This window comes from Bubalus kerabau, chromosome 3, assembly GCF_029407905.1.
Source record: "Bubalus kerabau isolate K-KA32 ecotype Philippines breed swamp buffalo chromosome 3, PCC_UOA_SB_1v2, whole genome shotgun sequence".
NCBI lineage: Eukaryota > Metazoa > Chordata > Mammalia > Artiodactyla > Bovidae > Bubalus > Bubalus kerabau.
In genome coordinates, this window is record NC_073626.1 from 47,171,590 (window position 1) to 47,192,430 (window position 20,841).

Here is a 20,841-nt window from a genome sequence, read left to right on the forward strand (position 1 = left end):
TATCAATCTCAGAACAGAGTGTCCTCAATTGCCCCAGGTCTAAATTTCCCTGAGTGCTCTAACTCCAATACTTATGCTTTGATATGTCCCTGTTCACACAACAGTAATAAAAATATACTTACTTATATTCATAGATATAAATCTACCTCCTTGAAGATCTACATCCATCCCCTCTCAAACATGTTTGGATGTGGATGGTGTCTATTTCAATGAGTATACATGCATGCAAATTTGATAAGTACACATATATTTACACGAAGTTCATGAGCCATAAATGTTTGGACTCACAAAAACTGGAGCAACTAAAATTTATCAACATTTGAAAAGTATTCAAATTTTTCACTACTAATAATTAATAAATTAGAGTGTTCTAAGAAAGTATTGATAGTTTTTAGCAAGAACTTTTAAGCCGAATGGACAAAATAAAACACATCCTATAAACCAAATATACTTATGATCGGCCTCGAGAGTAATACAAATAGCAAAACTGTACAAGAATATGTTCCATTTTTCTGATTTTTCAATTCCTGTGAATTTTATGGTACATGAGATTCATGTGTTTCACTAATGGTAGTGGTTTAGTCGCTAAGTTGTGTCCAACTCTTGCGATCCCATGGACATTTGCCCACCAGGCTCTCTGTCCATGGGATTCTCCAGGCAACAATACTGGAGTGGGTTGCCATTTCCTTCTGCGGTTTTACTAACAATTAGGCACAAATTCAATTTTCTCACACATTTTTCCTTCTAGAAATTAATAAGATACCATTTTATAGCATGCCTCAGTTCACTTTAATCATTTTAAACTTTCTAAAACAGTTCTCAGAACAGACCTGTGGTTGCCAAAGGGGAAGGGGTTAGGGGAAGGATGGAGTGGGAGCCTGGGGTTAGCAGATATAGGCTACCTTATATAGGAAGGACAGACAAGACCCTACTACAAAGCACAAGAAACTATATTCAATATCCTGTGATAAACCACAATGGAAAAGAATATAAAGAATGCATTTGAATGTATCTGAATCACTTTGCAGTACAGCAGAAATTAACATAACATTGTAAATTAACTATAATAAAAAATAAAATAGAGTCTCAGCTTTCATTTTTTACTGTCTCTACTAGTTAACAGAAAATGCCTCCAACAACACTATGAATCTGAAAACAAAAGAAGGTTATTATATGTAGTTTAAGTAGTTTAATCAAGTTTTATACGTGGCTTCATTAAAACTAGCTAAATAGTAGTTCACACAAATTGAATGACTAAGATCGTATTTGTCTTCTCCTCCCCAAGTTTGAGAAGGGGTTGCTTGTCATCTTCATTCTCACTTTTAGGAAAAAGAAAAGTACGGCATCTAGCTGGGGACTCTTGCCATCCACAGAGGTGGATGGTGCAGCCTCAGGGTCTGCAGCTGCTGGGAACCAAGGCAGCCTCGTGGAGAGGGTGAGGGACTGTGGGAGCTCCTGGGCCCTCACCAGTCCGCATGCCAGCCCAGGTTTGAGACACGTGGACCAGTAACTCAAGGATGGCAAAACTGCAGGCAAGTGAGGAGTGAGAGTGTAATTTCAGCTCCAGTGTTCAATCCCAACATGGCTCTGGTTCCTGAGCTGTTCAGAGTGAGGTTCTCAAATGAAAGATACTGAAATCCTTCTACTTAAGAGCACATTCTGGGTATAGAACAACCGCTTTGTCATTATTTTTCTTTCTCATCTGTAGTCTTTTTGTTCTATGATCCATTCTGTACAACTTGTTTCTGTACAACATGATCTTTACTTCTGTACAACTTTACTTCTTCTATGCTTTTGACAGAGAATGATCATTGTCCAGGCTTCAAAACACCCATGAATTATTAATAAAAAATTGTATTAACCTCACAAGAGCACTTCAGCACATTTTAGGTCACTGAGACCTTTTAAAAACTTTGTTTATTGTATTGTAGTACAACTTTTTACTACACACTATGGTTTTGGATGGCCACTCAGAAAAAAATGAATAAAGAGCCAATGGTTGCAGTAAAGTAAACAGATTTTCCCAACAGAAGCTATGCAGGGTCTTTCAGTATATATATGAAATCTACATACACAATATTTGGTATGTATGCAGCAATACTTTTAAAAAATATCTGACCTTTTGGATAGGACTGTATGTGTCTATTTGAGCTACTTACTAAAAAACTAAGAAGGGTGTATGTCTCAGAAATACCCTCTAAAACCATTAACCTAAGCTCATGAGAAAGAGAAGTGTGGCTGGTAGGTAAGAATGAAGGAAGGAGATCCTGAAAGGTCACAAAAATCTATGGAATCATCATAAAACATCTGAATAACTTGTCTCTGAAGAAGAGTGATTCATTCAGGTCCATCCACCTCAGGCTTTAAATGAATTCAGGCTCAAAATAAACTATGGTTAAAAACTAAGCTGTATCATCCTAAGCCATTCCCAACCAACTGCAGTAATAGATACATTTAGAACTTTACAAATGTGTTAAAAGAAAACACATTGCAAAAAAATGAGTACAAAGTAATTTTATAATTGAAGTTCCTAGTGTTCAATCAACTGACATGATATAGTGAAGAAATACAGGCTTTGGAACCTGACAAAGATTCAAACCCAGTGTTTTTACTAGGGATTTGACCTAGAAAAAATATTATTCACTTTCTTTCCTCATATAAAAAGTGAAAATAATAGAATTTTCTTCGCAGAACTGTAAGAATTCAGAAATTATGCAAAGCCTTTACCAAACTTTGCTGATAAACAGTAGTTGGTGCCTGAAGTCCATCAACAGATCAATGGATAAAGAACATGTGGTACATATATACAATGAAATATTACTCAGCCATAAAAAAGTATGAATTAATGCCATCTGCGGAAACATGGATGAACCTAGAGATTATTACACTAAGTGAAGTCAGTCAGACAAATATCATATGATATCACTTATATGTGGAATCTAAACTATGACACAAATACACTTATTTAGGAAACAGAAACAGACTCACAAAAACAGAACAGATTTGTGGTTGCCAAGGCGGGTGGTGGAGGGATAGAGTAGGAGTCTGGGGTGAGCAGGTTTAAACTTTTAAATACAGAGTGGACAAAGAAGGGCCTGCTATATAGCATGGGGAACTATATTCACTCTCCTGGGACAAACTCTAAAGGAAACGAATACGAAAAAGAATGCATGAGTGAGTGAAAGTTGCTCAGTCGTGTCCGACTCTTTGTGACTCCATGGACTATACAGTCCATGGAATTCTCCAGGTCAGAACACTGGAGTGGGTAGCCTTTCCCTTCTCCAGGGGATCTTCCCAACCCAGGGATCGAACCCAGGTCTCCTGCATTGCACGCAGATTCTTTACCAGCTGAGCCACGAGGGAAGACCACAAGAATGTATACATATATGTATAACTGAGTCACTTTGCTGTACACAACATTGTAAATCACCTATACTCCAATAAAATAAAATTTTTTTAAAAAGTGGCTGGTAGTATCATCATCATCATATAAATTTCTAAACTCCTGTTAATAATATTCTATTAACAGTTAACAAAATATATCTCTGATGTATTCTTAAATTTAAATATATTCTTAAATTTGCCCTATGCAATAAGCTAGTTGCAAATTTAGTGCAGGTAAGCTGAAATAATACTCCTGCCCCTAAATAACACTTAAAAAAAAATTAAAACAAATGATTGACATTCTATCTAACAAGTTATCATTATGGCATTCCCATCGAGAGGTCTATATATATACATGCTTTCAAGACCAAATAGATTTAAGAGATCCAGCTCTCCAGAGATGAGTGTTTATGCAAGCTTCTGTTCTATTTACTTTAACTCAAGTTTTCCTTTCAGTATTTTCTAGAGCATACATTCAGCAGAATTATATTAAATTAAATATTAAAATCTTTTCACACGGGAATGGAAACTAAGTGATACCAGACATTCGTGAGTGAACCTCTGAATCACTTCATCTGTTTCTCCATGGGTCCTGCATATGCCTTTTAAAACCAGCCCTAAAACCTGGGCAAAGAGAATTCCAAATTGCCCTCAGCTTTTATCTGTGACTCGGTCCACAGCTCCGTGTAGAATCCAAGGCTTGAAATGTGGCATAGCATTTAAAATTCAGAGAAGCCTTAGCCCTTAAATAAAAATTCTCAAAAAGTAGAAATTGTGTCTAACTAAAATAAGGTTCATATTTTGACTCCAACATTCAGCTATAATTCATTTCTATTTCACATTGAAACACAGATCAAGGAAAGAATTTAAAAGTGGATGCCAGACTCTGCACACCCAGTGGGTTACAGATGTACAAACGCAGTGACAGAGAGACCCTCTACTTCCTTCAGGATCCAAAATCACTTGGAAGGAAACCTCAGGAGGAAAGACGTCTGACAGATACATTTCTCTGGGGCTTCCTGCCTCCTTGCTTGCCAAGCTTCCCAGACTCCATCGGTTGTTCATAAAGTTCACTGAAAAGACTTTCTGAAAGGCTGATTTCACAGGGTGAAATGTATTAAAGGTGTTTTTTCTGTAGCTGAAGTTTCCCTTCACGCACACTTCCCTACTTCACAAATCCAAGGAAACATAACTTGGAAAGTAACAAGCGTAAGGAGACATTTGATGCTGTATCAGTGGGATACTCAGCACCACCACTGAATCCAAAACCTGAGCCCACAGCTCACACACTGCAACAGAGAAGCTGTTTCACCCTGAGGGTATCATCATACCCTACCATGTCTCTATTCCTTCTCTTGTAAAGTGGGATGACAAGGAGATGCGTATCATACACTCTGTGAACTAACCCAGTAAAAACCTAGACACGGAAAGTGAATGAAAAGCTAGATTCTACTCCTTCTGACCTTTGTATGATAGCCATGAAAGAAAAAAATATATTCAAACTTCCAAAATGAATACATGAATTTTTGAACATTCTAGTCCAATATTTTTAAAAAATGATTGAAAGCTACTTATTCTTGTTTATAAAAATAATATCTTTGATATGATTAAACACTTATCTTTTTTGCCAGTCACAAAGTCAGTGAATTTGGCTAAAACTACCTGAGTTTACACTATGAATGGATTTTTAGCCCCTACAAACTATTTTATTCTGTAAATATTTACCAGAATCTAAGTATTTAAATCTTCTGGATAATAGAAAAGGTAAATGTAGTTTCACCTTTTAGAAAATCTCAGTCTAGCATTCCAAATATTACAAATTTACTAGAGGGATGTTTCTATTTGACCATCTTTGGTGGGGAACAGAGCTTTGATGCAGAAAACAAACGTGAGTTCACTGAGCGCTACTTAAGAGTTGGGGTTGGCAGGGGCGGAAATGAGGGACACAGAGAAAGACATTTAAGGAAAGTTTCACCACCAGTAGAAGGTGAGTGTCCATCTTCAAATCAAGGGTGAAAAAGATATTAAAGCAGTTTATAAGATTAGGGGCCTTTATTATTTTTTCTCGTAAAACAGTAAATAGATATATGAAAGATGAGCTAATTTTTAAGATTAAAAAAAGGGAAGATAAACTGGATGTCTGAGGCAGCTAAGGATATGAGGAAGAATGCAAATCCTGTTTAAGGCATTCATCTGTTTTAATCTTTTAAGTGTAGTCTTGACAAAATAAAACATTTCCAGAGGTTAATATGGCTCATCCGTGTAGCAGTCAATTTGAATCTCCTACTCAGTCTAACAATCGTGAGACCAGGAAAGCATGCTCATGCGTTGATTTTATTGTGGAGTCTTCAAGCAGGCTGGACAATCAGTTTCAAATCAGAATTTCTGCTAAAATGATATTCTCTACATATATGAATTTGCTTGGTCTCTTTTAAATACCATCTGCTCCATAAGCATAACACATCAAATTATATGTCTGCACAGTCTAGCCCCTTGGTTGATGAGGGAAAATCAAAAGAAATGAAAATAAAAGCTAAGCTTAGAGGAGGAAAATGAGGAAAGGAGAGAGGGTCAGGGAAAGTTGCAGCCCAGAGTGAATAAGCAGAAAGGAAGCCAGAAGACTTGGAGAAGCTCAGAGCTAATGAAAAAAACAAGAACACTGGGTTGGGGGAGGGAAGGATGAGAAAGCCAGCTGGAAGGAGAGAAAGCAAGGAAAAGGGAAGCCAACAGAAATCCAAAGGCAGAAAGTACTGGAGAAGGAAGGGAACAGGAAATTTATTGGAAACCAAGTTGTTTTTCCTTTTGTATCCAATGCAATTCTATTCCAGGCAGAACTCTATTCTCACCCTCAGAGAGGAGAAAAGGGAAGTCAAAACTCATAGGAGTCCACGGGCTGGAGCCAGGAGCTCTCCAAAGACAGATTGGAGGAAACACGAGCCAACAGCAGACCCTCTAAAGCAGAGACTGGGACAAAGGAGGAGCAGCGTCACCCAGCCCAGCGTTTCCCCAAAGACAGCTGAAGCAAAGAACAGCGATAGCTGCTACTGATCAGAATTCCTAGCACACTTAAGAAACGCCTCTGTCGACTCCTCTCACCAGCAAGGTCAGGAAACACTGGTAGATGTGAAAACCAGGGGCTCTGGAACCTTAGCTGCCTGAATTCACCTCCGAGATCACCAACTATTGATCATGAGCAAGTCATTCAACCTGTGTCTCAGTTACTGTGTCCACAAAACGGATTGTTATGAGGATTAAGTGAGTTATTGCATGTCACATAGTTAGGCAGTATCCAGAGCCTATTAAATATGAATCAGGAATGAATCCAGGCAAAGCAAAAGATAAGATTGTAAAGAAGAGGTTAATAATAAGAAATTACTGCTACCAACTTCACGCACATTAAGTGGAAAGATCCAAAATAATCTTACATCAATAGAGACAAAATATAATAAAGGAACTATCCACTTAATCACTCATTTATTCAGTCACTCATTTAACAAATTTTATTGAACTATATACATAAAAGGCAGTAAATAATAGTATACTGTTTCTCTAAAGACAGATACTTAAGTTAGACATAATAATAATTTTCATGTTTAAAAAATATCTTCTGTATCTTTCCCAATTTTTAGAGTGAAAACCAGTGTAAGTCAGTTTCTCTTTAAAATCTTATTTTTTTCATGATGCAGACAACTCTTTATTCATTTTTGAAACTTTAAATTTTTCTATACAAACTTTAATCTATAAGATGAATAAGCTCTAGGAATCTAAGGTATAAGTTTCATGATAGTTAATAATATTATATTATAGGCTTGCAAATTGTTAAGAGGGCACATTTTAAACAATCTCACCACATAAAAAGTAACGGTGATTTCTTTTAATTAATTAAATGATGATTAAGTATGGGATATGATGCAGATATTAGGCAAAACTATGGTAATCATTTTGTAATATATGCATATCAAATCTGTACACCTTAAACTTATAATGTTTGATGCCAACTATATCCCATGAACGGTATAAAAAGGCAAAATGATAGGATACTGAAAGAGGAACTCCCCAGGTCGGCAGGTGCCCAATATGCTACTGGAGATCAGTGGAGAAATAACTCCAGAAAGAATGAAGGGATGGAGCCAAAACAAACACAAAACCCAGCTGTGGATGTGACTGGTGATAGAAGCAAGGTCCGATGCTGTAAAGAGCAATATTGCATAGGAACCTGGAATGTTAGGTCCATGAATCAAGGCAAATTGGAAGTGGTCAAACAGGAGATGGCAAGAGTGAACATTGACATTCTAGGAATCAGTGAACTAAAATGGACTGGATTGGGTGAATTTAACTCAGATGACCATTATATCTACTACTGCGGGCAGGAATCCCTTGGAAGAAATGGAGTAGCCATCATGGTCAACAAGAGAGTCCAAAATGCAGTACTTGGATGCAATCTCAAAAACGATAGAATGATCTCTGTTCGTTTCCAAGGCAAACCATTCAATATCACGGTGTTCCAAGCCCTTGCCCCAACCAGTAATGCTGAAGAAGCTGAAGTTGAACAGTTCTATGAAGACCTACAAGACCTTTTAGAACTAACACCCAAAAAAGATGTCCTTTTCATTATAGGGGACTGGAATGCAAAAGTAGGAAGTCAAGAAACACCTGGAGTAACAGGCAAGTTTGGCCTTGGAGTACAGAATGAAGCAGGGCAAAGGCTAATAGAGTTTTGCCAAAAGAACACACTGGTCATAGCAAACACCCTCTTCCAACAACACAAGAGAAGACTCTACACATGGACATCACCAGATGGTCAACACTGAAATCAGATTGATTATATTTTTTGCAGCCAAAGATGGAGAAGCTCTATACAGTCAGTAAAAACAAGACCAGGAGCTGACTATGGCTCAGATCATAAGCTCCTTATTGCCAAATTCAGACTTAAATTGAAGAAAGTAGGGAAAACCACTAGACCCTTCAGGTATGACCTAAATCAAATCCCTTATGATTATACAGTGGAAGTGAGAAATAAGATTTAAGGGCCTAGATCTGATAGATAGAGTGCCTGATGAACTATGGACTGAGATTCATGACATTGTACAGGAGACAGGGATCAAGACCATCCCCGTGGAAAAGAAATGCAAACAAGCAAAATGGCTGTCTGCGGAGGCCTTACAAAAAGCTGTGAAAAGAAGAGAAGCAAAAAGCAAAGGAGAAAAGGAAAGATATAAGCATCTGAATGCAGAGTTCCAAAGAATAGCAAGAAGAGATAAGAAAGCCTTCCTCAGCAATCAATGCAAAGAAATAGAGGAAAACAACAGAATGGGAAACACTAGAGATCTCTTCAAGAAAATTAGAGATACCAAGGGAACATTTCATGCAAAGATGGGCTTGATAAAGGACAGAAATGGTATGACCTAACAGAAGCAGAAGATATTATTAGAAGAGGTGGCAAGAATACACAAAAGAACTGTACAAAAAAGATCTTTATGACCCAGATAATCACGATGGTGTGATCACTCACCTAGAGCCAGACATCTTGGAATGTGAAGTCAAGTGGGCCTTAGGAAGCATCACTACGAACAAAGCTAGTAGAGGTGATGAATTCCAGTTGAGCTATTCCAAATCCTGAAAGATGATGCTGTGAAAGTGCTGCACTCAATATGCCAGCAAATTTGGAAAACTCAGCAGTGGCCACAGGACTGGAAAAGGTCAGTTTTCATTCCAATCCCAAAGAAAGGCAATGCCAAAGAATGCTCAAACTACCACACAATTGCACTCATCTCACACGCTAGTAAAGTAATGCTCAAAATTCTCCAAGCCAGGCTTCAGCAATACATGAACCATGAACTTCCTGATGTTCAAGCTGGCTTTAGAAAAGGCAGAGAAACCAGAGACCAAATTGCCAACATCTGCTGGATCATCAAAAAAGCAAGAGAGTTCCAGAAAAAACATCTATTTCTGCTTTATTGACTATGCCAAAGCCTTTGACTGTGCGGATCACAATAAACTGTGGAAAATTCTTCAAGAGATGGGAATACCAGACCTCCTGACCTGCCTCTTGAGAAATCTGTATGCAGGTCAGGAAGCAACAGTTAGAACTGGACATGGAACAACAGACTGGTTCCAAATAGGAAAAGGAGTATATCAAGGCTGTATATTGTCACCCTGTTTATATAACTTATATGAAGAGTATATCATGAGAAACGCTGGACTGGAAGAAACACAAGCTGGAATCAAGATTGCCGGGAGAAATATCAATAACCTCAGATATGTAGATGACACCACCTTTATGGCAGAAAGTGAAGCGGAACTAAAAAGCCTCTTGATGAAAGTGAAAGTAGAGAGTGAAAAAGTTGGCTTAAAGCTCAACATTCAGAAAACGAAGATCATGGCATCTGGTCCCATCACTTCATGGCAAATAGATGGGGAAACAGTGGAAACAGTGTCAGACTTTATTTTTCTGGGCTCCAAAATCACTACAGATGGTGACTTCAGTCATGAAATTAAAAGACGCTTACTTACTCCTTGGAAGGAAAGTTATGACCAACCTAGATAGCATATTCAAAAGCAGAGACATTACTTTGCCAACAAAGGTCCGTCTAGTCAAGGCTATGGTTTTTCCTGTGGTCATGTATGGAGAGAGTTGGACTGTGAAGAAGGCTGAGTGCTGAAGAATTGATGCTTTTGAACTGTGGTGTTGGAGAAGACTCCTGAGAGTCCCTTGGACTGCAAGGAGATCCAACCAGTCCATTCTGAAGGAGATCAGCCCTGGGATTTCTTTGGAAGGAATGATGCTAAAGCTGAAACTCCAATACTTTGTCACCTCATGTCAAGAGCTGACTCATTGGAAAAGACTCTGATGCTGGGAGGGATTGGGGGCAGGAGGAGAAGGGGACGACAGAGGATGAGATGGCTGGATGGCATCACCGACTCGATGGACCTGAGTTTGAGTGAACTCCGGGAGATGGTGTTGGACAGGGAGGCCTGGCGTGCTGCGATTCATGGGGTCGCAAAGAGTCGGATACGACTGAGTGCCTGAACTGAACTGATATCTCAATAAACCTGGGAAAATAAATACATAAAGTATTAATGTCAATAGTTTGCATATTATCTGGAATGTAACCACTTCAAAAGCTTTGTAACATGGTAAATGAATATATTTTTTATAATTCAAATTATATTGCAAAATTAGTGCTTTTTATATTTCCACTGTCTTATTGTTAATCCTTCAATTAGCTTGTTCAGAACAAACTTGTCACTGAGAACCAGAAAATCTGGTGAGAGTGCATGCTAAGTCTCTTCAGTTTTGTTCGACTCTTTGCGACCCAATGGACTATAGCCCACCAGGCTCTACTGTCCATGGAATTTTCCAGACAAGAATACTGAAGTGGGCTGCCATTCCCTTCTCCAGGGGATCTTCCTGACTCAGGGATTGGACCTGTGTCTCCTGAGGCTCCTGCATTGCAGGTGGATTCTTTCCTGCTGAGCCACCAGGGAAGCCAGAAAATCCGTTGAAAATTTGTGAAAAACTCCTTTTAATAGCCTTAGGGGTTTCTGAGGGTAGGTTCACTTCAGTGGCCAAGATACCATGCAGAAGAAAAACATGAAGTGATTAAGGCTAATTTTCAGCATGACTTTTCCCCTTGGGGCATTTGCCAATTCTAACGTAATTAGGTGAAAAGCTAGGATGAGCATCAGAGTCCCCAGGAGCCTGAGAGGTTGAGGAGGAAATATTTTTGAGTTCAGATCCCAAAAAGGAGAAGACATTCTGGTAAACACTCTAGGGCTTTAGTCAGAACCCTGAAGGACGACAAGATAAAAATTAGGATGACAAGAAAAGAGAAGCCCTCACAAATGAAGCAGGTCCAGCCTCGAATCAGCTAAATATATGATTGCCTTAAGATAAGCTACCCTTGTGACTGAACAACAACAAAAGCTACCCTTGCACTAATTGCCTGCTAGAAGCAAAAGATAATTCTTACTGATCTCACACCCATCAGAACTGTTGATGCTCAGTTGCTCAGTCATGTCCAACTCTTTGCGACCCCATGGACTGCAGCATGCCCCGTCCTTTACTATCTCTTGCAGTCTGTTCAAACTCAAATCCATTGAGTCGATGATACCATCCAACCATCTCATTCTCTGTCGCCCCCTTCTCCTCCCGCCTTCAATCTTTCCCAGCATCAGGGTCTTTTCCAATGAGTCACCTTTCACATCAAGTGCTCAACTGAAGCTTCAACTTCAGCATCAGTCCTTCCAATCAATATTCACTGTTGACTTCCTTTAGGATTGACTGGTTTGACCTCCTTGCTGTCCAAGGGACTCTCAACAGTCTTCTCCAACAGCACAGTTCACAAGCATCAATTCTTCAGTGCTCAGCCTTCTTTATGGTCCAACTCTCACATCTGTGCATTACTACTGGAAAAATCATAGCTTTGACTAAATAGACTTTTGTCAGCAAACTGATGTCTCTGCTTTTTAATACACTGTCTACATTTGTCATAGCTTTTCTTTCAAGGAGCAAGCGTCTTTTAATTTCATGGCTGCAGTCACTGTCCACAGTGATTTTGGAGCCCAAGAAAATAAAGTCTCTCACTGTTTTCTTTTTTTCCTACACCTATTTGCCATGAAGTGATGGGACCAGATGCCATAAAGTTTTCTGAATGTTGAGTTTTAAGCTAGCTTTTTTACTCTCCCCTTTCACCTTCATCAAGAGGCTCTTTAGTTCCTATTTGCTTTCTGCCAGAAGGGTGGTGTCATCTGCATATCTGAGGTTATTGGTATTTCTCCAGGCACCCATCAGAATGACTATTATCAAAATGACAAGAAATAAGTGTTGGTGCTGTTGGTGAGGATGTGGAGAAAAGGGAAAGCTTGTGCACTGCAGCCACTATAGAAAACATTTCTGAGTATGAAGGTTCCTCAAAAGGTGAGAAATAAAACTATCATATGATTCAACAATTCTACTTCTAAGTGTTTCTCCCAAGGGTAGGAAATCACTATCTCAAATAGATATCTTCACTCCCATGATCACTGCAGCATTATTTACAAGAGCCAAGAGGTGAAAACAACCCAAGTGTCCACTGATGAATGGATAAAGAAAATGTGCTATATATTTATACAAAGGCACATTATTCAATCATAAAAAGAAGGAAACCATGCCATTTGCTACCAGATGGGGCCTAACAACATCATGTTCAGCAAAATAAGTGAGTCAGAGAAAGACAAATACTGTACTATTTCACTTACATGTAGAATCTTAAATAAAGAGAGAGAGAGAGAGAGAAAACAGGCTTGTGGTTTCCAAAGGCAGTTTGTAGAGGGTGAGCAAAAAGAGGTGGAGGAACAGTTAATCTTTTCTGGAGAAGGACAGTATGACTGAAAGCCTCAAATTTAATCTATAATATTTACATAACAGGTGTCTAACTTAAACTGAAAAGCTAGTAGGCTTTCCAAGAGGGAAGATAAATTAAAGAGACCCCCTGAAGATTTGAATATTGGAATGATCAGAGATGAAACTTAAAATAACTGATAAACATTCAAGAATTCTTGATAAGATGGAAAACTGTGGCAGAGAGCTAAAAATTGGTTTCAGAAACAAGGTAGAAATGTAGTAATTCAAAAATATAACTAAAAATTAAGGATGCAAATTAAATTAGCAGCAAATTAGACAAAGCTAAATTGGGAATTAGTGAAATGGAATATACTTGAGAAAAATATTCAGATCTACAATGGTAAGAAAAGATGAAAAATACAAAAGTGAGTATAAGAAACCAATGGGGCACAACAAAATGTTCTAAGATTCTTCAAACTGTATGTAGGTCTAAGTTGGAGTTGGAGGTAAAAAAGAAATAAGTAATATTTGAAAACAACTGGTTTAAAATTTCCCAAAACACATAGAAACCAACAAGCATCAAGTCATAGACCCAAGAAGCACTATGAACCACTATCAGATATGAAGAAAACTATCTCTAGACACATCATCATCATACTGTTGGAAACCAAAGATAACAAGAAGATAACTGAAGATAGGTTATCATCAAAGGTCCAAAAATAAAGCCAACAGCTGATTTCTCTCTTATTTGTCCCTGGTTTCCATTTATCTATTGAGAAATCTGCATTTTGTATGGTTGCCATGTCATGTATCCTAACTCTTTATATGGAACATATATTTAAACTCAATATTCATTATATTTATGCATATGTATGCATGAATACATAAATGTAATTTCAAGCAAATAAGAACTGAAAGTATCACCACCAGATTTTTATTAAAGAAAATATTAAAGCAAACACTTTAGGGTGAAGGGGAATAATTCCAAATGAAGGGATGGATCTTTAGAAAGTAATGAAGAGCAAGGAAATGGGAAATACATGCATATATGTAAATGTACATTGACTGTATAAGTATATATTACAAATATAGCATGTAGAGGATGAATACATACAACAATAGATGAAGGCACTAACAGGCGTTACATTTTTAATATAGAACTAATTTATATGATATTTTAATAAGTCAAGTTTGCATGTTGACACCTTCTAGGTAACAAGTAACAGTACTGTAGAAACAGTATGCCATGGACTATCTTCGTGGAGGTTCCCTGTGGTTTCCTGCTTCAAGGATGCTTGCACTGCACCTGGTGATCCTGCCCGGTCCCCCCCTCGAACCAGCCCTGGCCAACCTCACTGCCCCGCCCCTCCAGGTCCCCCAGCCCCTCCAGCGCGGCTCAGCCCACACGGCCTTTCCCAGCTGCCCAGGGCCGCGCCACCTCGCAGGTGCGCAGAACGGCCACCAGGACTCGAGACGGCCGTGACCCCCAGAACGACCTGGAGCGCGAGGCCTCCTATGTCTGCCTGTCCGTGTCTTACTCTGTGGACGGCGGTTATGTGGCTTTGAAAGGCTTTGCCAACTTTTAGCAGTCTCGTGGGGAGAGGGAACATGCTGAGAAACGGATGAAGCTCCAGAACTAAGGAGGTGGCCGAACTGGCCTTCGGGATATCAGGAAACCGGACCCTAGGGGATGACGGCAAGAATGGGCTGAACGCAATGGAATGTGCGCTACACTTCTGATTCCAGTAGTCAATCTGCCACTACTGGAACTGCACACACCGGCCACTGACAAAAAATGACCCCCATTTCTGTGACTTCATTGACACTCACTGCCTGAAAGAGTAGGTGAAATCCATCAAAGAACTGGGTGAGCACGGAACCAACCTGTGCAAGATGGGGGCCCCCGAATCTGGCAGGGCAGAGTACCCCTGGATAAACACACCCAGGGAAACACTGTAAGGATAACGAGAGCCAGAGCTAAGCCTTAGGCTGGCTCCCTGGTCACCAGGACAGTGCACGCATGTTTGGAGTACCTCCACCTTTTCTGTAAGTTGTACTAAAACATCTACTTAAGTTATTTTCTTAGTACCATTCCTACAAATAAACTGGTACCCCCTCCCCCCCAAAAAAACCCCAGTATATAACCCCCAAGCTAATGCAGGGGAAAAATGAATTTTAAAAATTATGTAATTTCCAAGAAGTTATAAAACAAGTAAAAAGGGTGATGTAAAGGGCCAAAGAACACCTGAGTCAAACAGAAAACAAGCAGTGGGATAGGCTGGTAGTTTGTTTTCTTTTTGACAATTCCTCCCCACTGACCCTAAGGTGTTTGTTAACAGCTGAGCACTGTTAACCATAAAGTATATAGTCACTTTAATCTTTTCACTAAATTTAAACAAAAACATTATATATTCAGGTTAAACTCAAGAGATCCTCTAACACTAAATACTTTACTTAGAATCTTAATTTTTGCTCACAGCAAATGTAACTTAAAAGGATCAGGATAAAATGTAAAATAACTATAAACTTAATCTCACATAATCTACAATTGTGTCTTTAAAAAACAAAACAAACATATTTAAAATGCTTTTTATGATAGAATTTAGACCATTGGAAATTTTATGGCTGTGATAGGGTATTAATATATAAAGAGATTTAGTTACTGCTTAAGTCTCTTTATTAATATAGAAAGAAATTTAGTTACTGAATCAAACAAGGACTATTTTACAAGGACACTTCATTTTAATCAAAACTTGAAACCACCAGTTAAGCCAGCTTCATCATATCCATTTTAACTGAGATGAATAATAAAAAACAAGATAGACCCTAAGCGATAGCTTGAACCACAGAAGGATCAGTTTTGACCTCCTGGAATTCTTCTGAGAAACCAATGCCATTACCAAAAAAGAGAAACAAAAAGAGCGAGAGAGAGAGATCTAAAGAATTTTATTATATTGAGCTGTTGTAGTGTAAGCCTTTAATGCACATTGACTCATTTTCTATTTGGTAATAAATTGCTAAGCTCCAAAAGAGTGTATTTGTACTTACACACAAATATAATATTTTATTTTATCTTAATAATTTTTTTTCCCATTATTTATCTTAATAATTTATCGGTAGCAGAAAGGAGTCTAGGTTTTGAATCTTCTATTGACTAGCACAGATTCTTCCAAAACAGAGCACTCTGTCTGTCCTGGCTGCAACCAAATTATTTCAAATCTTAGGGGCCCTATCCATGATTCCCTCTACCATAGTTAGCAGTGGAGAAATAGTTAAGCTCATTTAACAACCTCCAGAATCAATTTTCAACTCTTTCCCCATGAAAGTATGACTAAATTTGATCAGATGAAAAGATAATATACAATCTAAATGTCCATCAACATGTGAATGGATAGAGAAGATATGGTATGCATACACACACACACACACACACACACACACACACACACGTATGATGGAATATTACTCAGCCAAAAAAATAAATGATAATGTCATTTGCAGCAACACAGATGCAACTAGAGAATCATACTAAGTGAAGAATTAATAAGTCAGAGAGACAAATACCATATGATATATCACTTATATGTAGAATTTAAAGAATGATAGAAATGAAATTATTTATAAAACAGAAATAGACTCATAGACATAGAAAACAATTTTACAAATACCAAAGGAAAAGGCAGGAGGCATAAATTAGGACTTGGAGTTAATAGATACACACTGCTGCCGCTGCTGCTGCTAAGTCGCTCAATCGTGTCCGACTCTGTGCGACCCCATGGACTGAAACCTACCAGGCTTCTCCGTCCCTGGGATTCTCCAGGCAAGAACACTGGAGTGGGTTGCCATTTCCTTCTCTAAAATACACACTACTATATATAAAATAGATAAACAAGGTCGTACTGTATAGCATAGGAAGCTATAATCAGTATCTTGTAATAACCTATAATGGAAAAGAATACAAAAAAGAATATGTGTGTATAACTGAATCACTTTTCTGCACACTTGTAAGTAAAACATTATAAATTATAGTTCAGTTTTAAAAAGGTAAAACACGAACAGTAATAATATCCACCTGTCAGCACTAAGACCAAACTTTATTGACATCTGTCTTAACTGTCATCACGTTGGAATTCACATAAAAAAGATTAGTGTTGTACTACAATGTGCCAATCATTGTCTTGGACCCTCAAAAGGAGTTCATGGTCCCCATATACTTCAGATGCTTATGCCCTAGAAGGGTAAACCTCTATTCTTTTGTTCATTCAGGAGAAATTAATTGGCTATCAAAAACTAATTGGACATTTTATTCATTGTTGAGAATTTTGTGGTGGAAATTTTCCTCACTTTTATGATGCTTACAGTCAGGTAGGGAATGAAACATAAAATGGTAACAAAAATAAATATAGTAATTCATTTATATAAGTGAACAGTGCACTGTGAAACGTTAAGGTAACAGGAAATGCTTGGCTTGAGAATCTGAGAAAGTAAAATCTGAGTTAAGATCTCAAGGTTAATTAGTTGAAAATAATCTTTCTATCAGAAAGGTAAATAGATAAAGGCCCTGTTTCCAGAGGAAAGATGATTGGAAAACTCAAAGAAGGACACAGTGGCAAGCATAAGAAGACCTGGCTTAAGACAATCCTGCACAGATGCCATGAAGATATCATCTGAGCCTTCCAAGAATACATTAAAGGTTCTGCTTGCTATTCACTCTTAAAAGCAATGAGAATTCACAGGAGGTTGTGAAACAGGAGAACAGCATGATACCATGTGAAATAGAGAGCATCTCTCAACTAGCTGTCAGTGGGTTGAAGGATGACAAGACTCCAGTAGCTCACTGGAAAGAAAATGCCACTTTAAAATCCATAGCAGCAGTAAGATGGAAAAGCAGATGGATCTGAGAGAAATTCAAGAGGTAAAACTGCAGGACTTGGTGACACCCTGGATATGACAGAAAGAAGGAAATGGGCTCTTGGTTTGCGCTTCCAGGGCAGAATGAATTGTGATAGTATTCCCTGTGTTAGGAACTTATAGAGAAGGGCTGCAGTTGGAAGAGGAAGAATGTGAGTCTGATTTTGCAAATGTTGAGTCTGAATTGCTTTGGAGATACTCAAGTGATGTCAGCTGAGCAGATGGACACCAGGACTGGAGTTTAAGAGACAGAAGGGACTACAAGTCTGGAAGATACAGATATACTAATAGTGTCAGAAACTGTCAGTGTGGGTTCAAAGTCCTGAGAAATCTGAATATTTACCAGACAGACAGAGGCCACTGAGCCAGTCTGGTTCCAGCCTGAGGACCCAGAGCATTAGGGCTAAAAGCAGTAAGGATGTTAAACAGAGAAGCCAGGGAAGGAGGTAAATTGCAGAGTGAAGTGTCAGGTATCACTGGGAATTCAACAGGACGAGACCTACATTACAATTCCACAACATTGGAACCACAACAGAACTATGCATAAAGTCCCACTAGAGCACAGAAAAAGGATACTGACTTAAGAAAGAGAAAAGAGTTGATCAAAAGAAGTGATCTTTAAGCTGTGCCTGAGGAATGAATAGGAGTTTCTCAAGCAAATCAGTCCAGGGATAAAAAGGCAATGTTTAGAGAAGGTATAGCAATTTCTCAAGAAGGAAACAAAACATCTTCATTAGGCTGGTGAATATCCCAAAACCCTATTTCCTACATTCCTAGATCAGTCATTCTAGTCATTTTCAATTACCCTGCTTTTACATTCTAACACGGAAAAGTAGGCACCCTAGCAGTCTAGCCTCTGTCACAGTCCCCAAACCCACAAAATCTGAATATGGGGTGGGAGAAGAGAAAAATAATATTAACACGGCAACAGAAGTCATATACAGTCTCACACTTTTTCACTGAAATGTAAGGATTTCTGATTCTGTAACCGAGTAAATATGAAGGTTTAAAGTTATAATACAAAGATCAAAGGAGAAGACAAAAAAATTAAATAGAAGACATACAAACATGGGAACATAAAGACTAATTTTCCTTCTCTTGCATTGTCAGTAAAAGTCTTTGAGTTAGTCGACCTCCACCATCTTTCAGGTAATGAGGAGAAATCTTAGAAAGAATCCACAATTGCTGAACTCCAATCTGTAGAACTAAGGTTACAATCCACATGGTGATACATTGAAGATACACTGAATGTAAAACTATAGGAAAAACGGAGCCTAATATCAGTATTAGAATAGCTGATTGGCTGATTCATGTCAATGTATGGCAAAAAAACACAATATTTTTTTAAAGAAAAAAATAAAGAAATAAAGACACAAACTCAAATTATGCTTACCCGCTTAATTGTTACATTTAACACAAGTTTTTATTTTGTACTTAGATGTATAATAAATATTTTGCATCCAGCAAAATTTGAAAAATTAATAGCTAAACTCTCATAGTCTCTTTCCCTTTTCCCACGTTTTAACATTCACTTAACAACTACCACTGCTATTTCTCTGTGAAACTTCAAATTGTAAGCTCTTTTAAGAGAAAATCAATTTCTTTATATAGATTTTCTTCATTTACTTGCCATTTCCGGCTGAGACTGCATTGACTTGCAGGCATGTGGCTACTATTCACCTGCCCTCATAGCTGTCTTCAAATGGGATTTCAGGCATCACATGGGAATACATTTTGCTCTGAAATCCTTCTGCTATTTACCATCTTCCCCCATCTTGTTCAAGTGTGTTGAAGCATAAATACATTACAGATAAGGGATGATTTCACCCCACCCTGTTTTCCCAGCCTTCGGTGTTGGCTTCCTTCCGTTTTTCTGCCTCACATTCCGACAAATTCGTCGCCTTTGTCACACAATAATAAGAGAATTGCAAAGAGAGACGCTGTCCTCAGAGAAGTGCTGCGTATCACAGGAAGGATCCTTTCCCAGGGAAACGAAGAGAAGGAACACTTTCCTTCAGACCACCTGCACGTGGCCAAGGTAGGGAATTCAAAGGGCCTCCCCGAGGGGCGGGTCCGCTAGTTCACCCGGGGAGACGGTGGGAACCCTTTTCAGGGGAGAGGCCTTCACACCGCAGAACCGCCGCAGGAGGGCCCCGGGCGGAGAGGCGCCGCGGCGGCGGGAGAGGTGGGGACGCCCCGGGCCGCGAGATGGTACCTGCGCGGGCTCGAGCGCCCCTGCCACTGAATCCCCGATCCAGAGATGCTCGCGCAGCAGCTGCTGGTAGCTGAGGCAGTGCTTCACCGCGCAGGGCACGTTCCCCATGGCGGGGCCCGGGCAGCGCGGGAGAGGGGAGGGAGCAGGCAGGGGGCGAGCGATGGGGCCAACGCCCAGGGATGCTCCGCTTGCGGGCCTCGGAGCGCCTCCCGCCTCCCGCGCGCGCTCTGCGCACTGCGGCGGCGCCGGGCAGGACGCCGACGGGCACCTGCGCACACGCGGTCCACCCCGGACCCGAGCCGGCCAGTCACAGCCTGGCGCGCGCGTTCCGCACTGTGCGCAGCACTCGGGACTGAGAGAGTTGGCACACACCTGCACTTACTGGCTTCTCATCAGGTTCAGACCCCACAGATAAAGCAAGGGTTAGGTCTCCACCAAAGTAGAAGCATCTGTGTTTTCCTTTGGGGAGTTTGCTCATGCCCAAGTATGATTTTCCCTGCGCAGTGTAGACGTGCCTGGCCTTGAACTCACCTGAGTTTATCTTCATGAGAATAAGCTTGACAGATGCACACTGCTATGTTTAAAACGGATAATCAACAAGGACATACTGTATAGCACAGTAAGCTTTGCCCAATATTTTGTAATAACCTAAATGGGAAAAGAACTAGAAAAAAAGAATAGATGCCTGTATATGCATAACTTTGCTGTCCATAGGAAACTAACAAAACGTTGTTAACCAACCATATTACTAAAATAAAAATTTTAAAATAAAGATATCGGCCATATTGGATTAAAGCCCAGTCTAATGAGCCTCCCTTTAACTTGATTACTTATATAAAACTATCTCTAGAAACAAGGTCACATTCTGAGATACCAGTTCAGGTCAGTTCAGTCGCTCAGTGGTGTCCGACTCTTTGCAACCCCATGGACTACAGCACACCAGGCCTCCCTGTACAACACCAACTCCTAAAGCCTGCTCAAACTCCTGTCCATCAAGTCAGTGATG

General features: G+C 39.4%; 1 protein-coding gene across 2 annotated transcripts in view; it reads right to left on the reverse strand.

Moving 5' to 3' along the window:
• The window catches only part of HMGCLL1 (3-hydroxy-3-methylglutaryl-CoA lyase like 1), a 193,195-nt gene extending 173,048 nt beyond the window's left edge, over positions 1–20,147 (reverse strand). Inside the window, exon 1 of one of the 2 annotated variants that reach the window (XM_055571779.1) lies at positions 19,836–20,147. In XM_055571779.1, coding sequence (XP_055427754.1) covers positions 19,836–19,943 — 108 coding nt within the window. In that variant the 5' untranslated portion in view covers positions 19,944–20,147. The remainder of the gene's footprint in view (positions 1–19,835) is intronic. The other variant, XM_055571777.1, reaches the window with a different exon arrangement.
• Positions 20,148–20,841: the final 694 nt, after the last annotated feature.